Source organism: Nicotiana attenuata, unplaced genomic scaffold, assembly GCF_001879085.1.
Source record: "Nicotiana attenuata strain UT unplaced genomic scaffold, NIATTr2, whole genome shotgun sequence".
Lineage (NCBI taxonomy): Eukaryota > Viridiplantae > Streptophyta > Magnoliopsida > Solanales > Solanaceae > Nicotiana > Nicotiana attenuata.
The window spans coordinates 26,447-34,588 of record NW_017674413.1 but is presented as its reverse complement, the minus strand read 5'-3'; the positions used below and the strand labels follow the sequence as shown (position 1 = coordinate 34,588).

Below are 8,142 nucleotides of genomic sequence, written 5' to 3'. Positions count from 1 at the left end.
AGCTTTTATGTGAAATTTTAGAAATTTTAAAGAAAATTGTTTGCTGGAAAATATAAAGGCTTTTTGAAATAAAATGATGCATGTTCTTGATGGTATCAGGCCCGTATCTTGGTTTCGGAGTCCGGTACAAGTTTAAAATAATAAATAAGTCAAATCTGTGAAATTTGGTAAGAATCGGAATTGGCTTGGTATAAATCGGACCTGTAGTTGAGAAAATCAAAATTTCAATGTTCTTGGAGAATTTCATGAATTTGAGGTTAATTTGGTAGTTTTTGATGTTATTTTGATGATTTGATTGCACGAACAAGTACGTATGATGTTTTTAAACTTGCGTGCATGTTTGGTTTGGAGCCCTGAGGGCTCGGGTGAGTTTTGGATTGGCCGCGGAGTGAATTTGGACTTAGGAAAATTGTTGCGGGTTCAGTTCTGGTATTTTGGCCTCTGATCTCGCAATTGCGAGATCAGGGATCACAAATGCGATGTCTGATGGCATGGGAATTGCGAAGGGCTGATCGCAATTGCGAAATAAGCCCTGGCCAGCCTAGCTCGCATTTGCGAGCCTTTCTTCGCAAATGTGAAAAACCTCAGAAATCCCAGAGGTCGCAAATGCGACCCTTTCCTTCGCAATTGCGAAGATGACAGGAATTGTCAGGGGTCGCAAATGCGACAGTTTCTACGCATTTGCGAAGCTAGCAGGAATTCTCAGGGTTCGCAATTGCGAACCCCTGGTCGCAATTGCGACATTTGCACCTGATAAGTGGGATTTCAGACGGGATTCTTCTTTATTTTTACAACTATTCAAACCCTAAAACATCTTTGGGCGATTTTTTAAGGGCACAAACTCTTCCAAATCATTAGTAAGTCATTTCTAACTCATTTCTTTCAATCTAATCCATCTTTTAACGAGATTTCATCACAAAATCTAGCAATTTTCAGGGGGATTTGGGTGTTTTTGGGTAGAACTTAGGATTTTCAAATTTTGGGGATTTGGACCTCGATTTGATGTCTGATTTCAAAACAAATTATATATTTGAGTTCGTGGGTGAATGGGTGATCGGGTTTTGGTTCGAACTTCGGGTTTTGACCAAGCGAGCCAGGGGTCGATTTTTGACTTTTTGGGGAAATCATTAGAAAACCTATTTTCATGCATTAGAATTGGTTTATTTAGCATTTATTAATATCGTTAAGTAAATTGTGACTAGATACAAGCGAAATGGAAGTGGAATCGAGGGGTAAAGTGGTAGTTGAGGCTTGATTATGTTCGTGGCATTGAGGTAAGTGTTTGGTCTAACCTTAGCTTGAGGGAATAGGAGTTGTGGTCTTATTTGCTACGTGTTAAGTGTTGAGTACGATGTACAGGTGTGGTGACGAGTATCTATACGTTGGTGTGAAGCATGCCCGTGAGTCTTATACTATGATTGTTGTGACCCCGTTATGTATTGTCCATGCTTAATATGATGATTATAAATGTTGAACAAGGCTTACGAACGTATTCTTGGTAATTGACCATTGTTGAGCATTGGCTCAAGTTGAGACTTATGTTGTGAAGTGATTGTGGAAACGAGATGAGGTATATTGTTGTTTCCCTTGCCGAGATGTTATTGTTTATGATATTGTTTCCCTTTCCGGGATGTTATTGCTTATGATATTGTTTTCCTTGCCGGGATGTTATTGCTTATGATATTGTTTTCCTTACCGGGATTCTTTTGTGATTGGTGTTGAATTGTATATCAGGATCGGGTTGCACGCCGCAATAATATTATATATGGATCGGGTTACACACCGCAACAATATTATATGGGATCGGGTTACACGCCGCAACAAGGAGTAATAAGGGTGGACAAGTGGGATCGAGTTGCACACCGCAATAGTATTATATTATTGGGATCGGGTTGCACGCCGCAACAGTATTATATGATTGGGATCGAGTTGCACGCCGCAACAAGAAAGAATAAAAGAGAATATTGATTCTTATGGTGATAACGAGAGTAAAAGCACGAAGGGTGATGCCGTGCACTTGTTACTGTTTTCCTTATTCTTGCTGATATGAAATTATGATGGTCTTTATACTTCTCTACTGGAATTCTGTAAGTACTTGATATTCCCCGCAGCATGTTCCCCCTTCCCAGCTTTAACTGCTAGTTTTCTGTTGTTATTATTTGCCGCATATGATTTAACTGCACAGGTTTATTTGGTAGTTTTGTCCTAGCCTCGTCACTACTTCGCCGAGGTTAGGATCGACACTTACCAGCACATGGGGTCGGTTGTGCTGATACTACACTCTGCATTGTGTGCGGATCCCGGTGCTGGAGCATTTGGACCATAGTGAGGTTGCTGCCTTCAGTCCAGCGGAGACCCGAGGTAGTCCTGCAGACGTCCGCGGGCCTTGGCGTCCCCTTCTATCCTATTTCCTTCTGTTCTTACTTATTTCAGAGACAGACATGTATTTTTCTTTGTTTAGACCCTGTTTGTAGTATTCTTAGATAGTCCGCGAGATTGTGACACCAGTTCTGGGTAGATTACTTTATGGAACCGTATTTGAAGGCATTACTTATATGGCGTTTCATGTGAGGTGTTCACGGATCATAAGAGTTTGCTGTATTTTTTCAAGCAGAAGGAGCTCAATTTGAGGCAAAGGAGGTGGTTAGAGCTTTTGAAAGACTATGATATCACCATCTTGTATCATCCGGGGAGGGCGAATGTAGTGACCGATGCTTTGAGTACGAAGTTAGTCAGGCTTTAGCCAATCAGTTCGTGAGGTTGGTTGATTCTGAGCCCAGCCGTGTGCTAGCTTTCACAGTTGCTCGTTCTTCATTATTTGAGTGTATCCGAGATCAGCAGTATGATGATCCTCATTTGCTTGTCCTTAGGGACATGGTGCGGCACGGGGGTGCAAGCATGTTACAGTTGGAGATGATGGAGTTTTGAGGATGCAGGGTCGTATTTTGTGTGCCTAATGTGGATGGACTTCGTGAATTGATTCTTGAGGAGGCCCATAGTTCCCGGTGTTCTATTCATCCGGGCGCCGCTAAGATGTATCAGGACTTGCGACAACATTATTGGTGGAGGAGGACGAAGAAGGATATTGTTTCGTATGTAGCTCGGTGTTTGAATTGTCAGCAGGTAAAGTACGAGCACCAAAGACCTGGTGGTCTGTTTCAGAAGATTGAGATTCCTGAGTGGAGGTGGGAGCGTATCACTATGGACTTCTTTGTTGGACTCCCACGGACTTAGAGGAAGTTCGACGCGATATGGGTTATTGTTGATAGGCTGACTAAGTCAGCGCATTTCATTCCTGTGGCAATCTCCTATTCTTCAGAGAGGTTAGCTGAGATCTATATCCGGGAGATTGTTCGTCTTTATGGTGTGCCCGTATCCATTATTTCTGACCGAGGTACGCAGCTTACCTCGTATTTCTGGAGGGCAATTCAGCGTGAGTTGGGTACTCTTGTCGAGTTGAGCACAGCGTTTCATCCTCAGACGGACGGTCCGAGCATACTATTCAGATTCTGGAGGATATGCTCCGAGCATGTGTTATTGACATTGGAGGTTCATGGGATCAGTTCTTGCCATTAGCGGAGTTTGCCTACAACAACAGCTATCAGTCGAGCATCTAGATGGCCCCTTATGAGGCATTATATGGTAGACGGTGCCGATCGCCAGTTGGGTGGTTTGAGCCAGGAGAGGCTCGGTTGTTGGGTACGGATTTAGTACAGGATGCCTTGGACAAGGTTAAGATCATTCAGTGTAGGCTTCGTACAGCTCAGTCCAGGCAAAAGAGTTATGTCGACCGTAAGGTTCGTGATGTGCCATTCATGGTCGGAGAGCGAGTGTTGCTACGGGTGTCGCCCATGAAGGGGGTGATGAGATTTGGGAAGAAGGGCAAGCTAAGCCCTAGATTCATTGGTTCTTTTGAGATTATTGATGGAGTGGGAGAGGTGGCTTACAGAATTGCGTTGCCGCCGAGTTTATCAACCGTGCATCCAGTGTTTCATGTGTCCATGCTTCGAAAGTATCACGGTGATCCATCCCACGTGTTAGACTTCAGCACTGTCCAATTGGACAAGGACTTGACCTATGAGGAGGAGCCGGTAGCTATTCTAGACTGGTAGGTCCGTCAGTTGAGATCGAAGAATTTTCCTTCAGTTCGTGTGCGGGGGAGGGGTCAGCCTGTTGAGGCAGCGACCTGGGAGTCCGAGTCCGATATGTGGAGCCATTATCCTCATCTTTTCGCTGACTCAGGTACTTTTCTATGCTGTTCGAGGACTAACGGTTGTTTTAGAGGTGGAGAATGAGATAACCCATGTGGTGATAACGAGAGTAAAAGCACGAAGGGTGACGCCGTGCACTTGTTACTGTTTTCCTTATTCTTGCCGATATGAAATTATGGTGGTCTTTATACTTCTCTACTGGAATTCCGTTAGTACTTGATATTCCCCGCAGCATGTTCCCCCTTCCCAGCTTTAACTGCTAGTTTTCTGTTGTTATTATTTGCCGCATATGATTTAATTACACATGTTTATTTGGTAGTCTTGTCCTAGCCTCGTCACTACTTCGCCGAGGTTAGGCTCGACACTTACCAGCACATGGGGTCGGTTGTGCTGATACTACACTCTGCACTGTGTGCGGATCCTGGTGCTGGAGCATTTGGACCATAGTGAGGTTGCTGCCTTCAGTCCAGCGGAGACCCGAGGTAGTCCTGCAGACGTCCGCTGGCCTTGACGTCCCCTTCTATCCTATTTCCTTCTGTTCTTACTTATTTCAGAGACAGACATGTATTTTTCTTTGTTTAGACCCTGTTTGTAGTATTCTTAGATAGTCCGTGAGATTGTGACACCAGTTCTGGGTAGATTACTTTATGGAATCGTATTTGTATTAAGTTAAATTGTTGAATTTCATCTTCCGCACTTTCTACTCCGCTGTTAATCATATATTGACTTGTAAATATTAAAGGTTAAGGAAAAAGGGTAATAAATTCTATAACGCTCGGCTTGCCTAGCTTTCACAAGTAGGCGTCATCACGACTCCCGAGGGTGGGAAATCCAGGTCGTGACACCACCTTATCCGAGGCAAAAGGGTTTTTAACCTCATCTGAAGGATCAAGGGACCCCGCATTACTTTGAACAATAATATGACTCCTAGCTTGCTGGCTTAGAGAGTTGTTTGTTAGTTTGTTCAAGAAGGAGCACTCTTTATTATGCTCGTTATTTCCAGGGTGCTGGTGATGGAGGATTCTAGTGTTGAGTTATTTCCCCCTCTTTCAAAAATAGGAGTGTTCTGGGTCATGTCTACATCCATAGTAGTAAGATTTTGAGGGAACTCATGGCCTCTCAGGTATGGCGTCTGAGTGTTTTGCATACATGGTGATTCCGATGGAGATGTGAAGGGTAAGGTGAGGGGAGTAGAGGAGAGAGAGGGTAATAGTGTTTTGATCATGTAGGAGGAAGCTAGGGAAAGTTAGAGAGAAGCGGGAGTCTCTCTCTCTAACCCATTCTATTTCAATCTTAACATGATTCCGATCCTGGCGCTGTGAGTTAAGCTACCAACTAACTTTCAAATTTGCATTATACAGTCTTAGTGAACGTAGAAACCTTACATGACTTTGGGGGTACCACAAAACAAACCAAACCAAGACAAAACTAGTGGTTTGATGATTTTTCTTTCTTACGTGTTGAAGAATCTTCAAGCCGATTGTGCCTAATTCTTTTGAATGAATCCTAACTTTTTAGATGAGATCGTCTCACATTGCAGCAGACGGAATTCTTAGGTTTGACTTTCATTACAATTAATTATCAAAAATATTTACGTCTTAGCCTATGAAAAGAAAATCAGACTCGCATATAAGGAATATATTAAAGAAATAATTAAATAAATAAAAATATAATTTCTCTAATAACTTAAACTTTTAGATAAATAATTACATACTTCTAACATATTTTACTTTATTCCTTTAGTGTTTACATTTTAAATGGTAAAAGAAAGACTTTGAATATTTCACTTTGTTCCGTAGGATCTAACGTAAATTAAAGCTTCAAATATTAGAATGTAAAACTTCATTTCATTTAGTGATTCTTGATTTTTTTTTTAAAGAAACGTAAAAATTAAAACAAATCAACTATTGTTAAAAGTACAAACCAAAAAATGAATATTAAACCATAACAATTAAAATAATGTTTGATATATAAAAACCAAAAAAAAAATGTTTGATATATTGTTCAAAATTATCAAAAAATAACTTTTATGAATTGTTTAATACTCCCTCCATTTCGGAAAAGTTGACAATGTTTGAAGTATAAGGATGTGTTTGGTATGAATGAAAATATTTTTCGGAAAATATTTTTTAATTTTCTCATGTTTGGATGTTTTGGAAAATATTTTTCTCATGAACTCATTTTTCTCCAATTGGAGAAATTTTTTCCCTATCAAATGAAGGGAAACATTTTCCAAAACTCTTTTTCAATCTTCTCCGCCCTATTCCCCATTCCCACCAACCAACAACAACACACCCTCGCTCACCCCACCCCCAAAACCACCCCTACCCACCTACTCCACCCCTTCCCCCAACACACCCACCAACCTCTTTCATTTTAACAAAACGAATACATTTATATGATTAAAAAAGGTATTTTCTTTCATTTCAACAAAATAAGTACTTTTTGTGATGATATATAAAAATATTTTCTTTCATTTAAACAAAACGAGTTCTTTCTTTTCATGACGTAGAAAAAGTAATTTCTTTTACTTCAACAAACTAAGCAGATTTGATTTGAAGATAAAGTTGTGTTTGGCTATAATTTTTACAACATATTTGGATGTATTTTTTTTTAAAATCATGAAACAAGATTTATACCCCACAATTTGTAAAAAATATCAAAATCACCCCGACTTGATTGTTGTAGTGACTCCTTCAGGTAAAAGAATAAATTGTAGATCTCAACAGTAGATGTCAAAATATAGTCCAAGGCCACTCAATCAGATGGTGGGTAGTTGTAGGTGTTATCTAGGTTTAATAACTGATTGGGGTCCTTTTATAAATTTAAAAAATATAGGGTAAATTTGCAAAGCTTAAAAATATCAACTTTCTAATTTTTATAATTGAAAAATTGGTTGCCAGTGGTTCTTCAAATTCGAAAAAGCATTTTCAAGTTGGATTTGAAAAATTGTAAAAATTTCATAACCAAAAATTGTTTTGAAAAAAAAAATTGAAAAAAAGAAAGAAAAAATGTTTTATGTCCAAACGAGCTCTAAGTATTTTCTTTTCCTGAAATGGAAAAAATATTTTTTTTTCCAACAAAATAAGTACTTTCTTTCAAGATGTAGGAAAAGTATTTTCTTTCTTTCCACAAAACGAGTATTTTCTTTTCATAATGTAAAAAAAGGTAGTTTCTTTCATTTCAACAAAACAAATACTTTCTTTTCAAGATGTAGAAAAAATATTTTCAATCATTTAAAAAAAAAAGTACCTTCTTTTCATGATGTAGAAAAAGTATTTTCTTTCATTCAACTAAATGAGTAATTTCTTTTCATGTTGTAGAAAGGATATTTGTTCAACAAAATAAAGTATTTTCTTTTTAGTTATCGAGCTCAAATTTCAACGTTGTTCTTGTGTGAAAAAGTAAAGTAGCACATTTTCTTGCATTTCTTTTGGGAAAAAAATTTCACTCACCAACCAAACAAGGGAAAATAAGTGGAAAAAATTTATTTTTCAAGAAAATATTTTCTAGGAATATATTATTCATGTAAAATATTTTTCTTCGTACCAAACACTATAGTGTTTGGTATAAGGGAAAATGTTTTATTGGAAAACAAGTAGTAATCTTATTCATTTTCCGGTGTTTGGTACGCAAATTAAGGAAAATGACTTCTCAAGAGTATTCATAAATAATTTAGATATAATAAACATGAAGCCATAAACTTCAAACCAACAACCTTCCGAACCCACAAATTTCATAAACTTTCGAACCGCTAAACTTTCAAAACCGCGGAATTTCGAACCCTAAACTTTATAATTTCTAAACCCGTAAACTTCTAAACACATAAATCTCTGAACTCATAATTTTGGAACTTGTAAAATTTTGAACCTTTAAACCGATAAATTAAAAAAATTAAAACTGAAAAATATAATTAAAAAAAATCGGGGGG

General features: G+C 38.6%; 1 protein-coding gene across 1 annotated transcript in view; it reads left to right on the top strand.

Annotated features, from left to right (window-relative positions):
- The first annotated feature begins 635 nt into the window (after positions 1-635).
- The window catches only part of LOC109218617 (carboxylesterase 1-like), a 14,223-nt gene continuing 6,716 nt past the window's right edge, over positions 636-8,142 (top strand). Inside the window, exon 1 of the mRNA XM_019382992.1 lies at positions 636-757. Coding sequence (XP_019238537.1) covers positions 636-757 — 122 coding nt within the window. The remainder of the gene's footprint in view (positions 758-8,142) is intronic.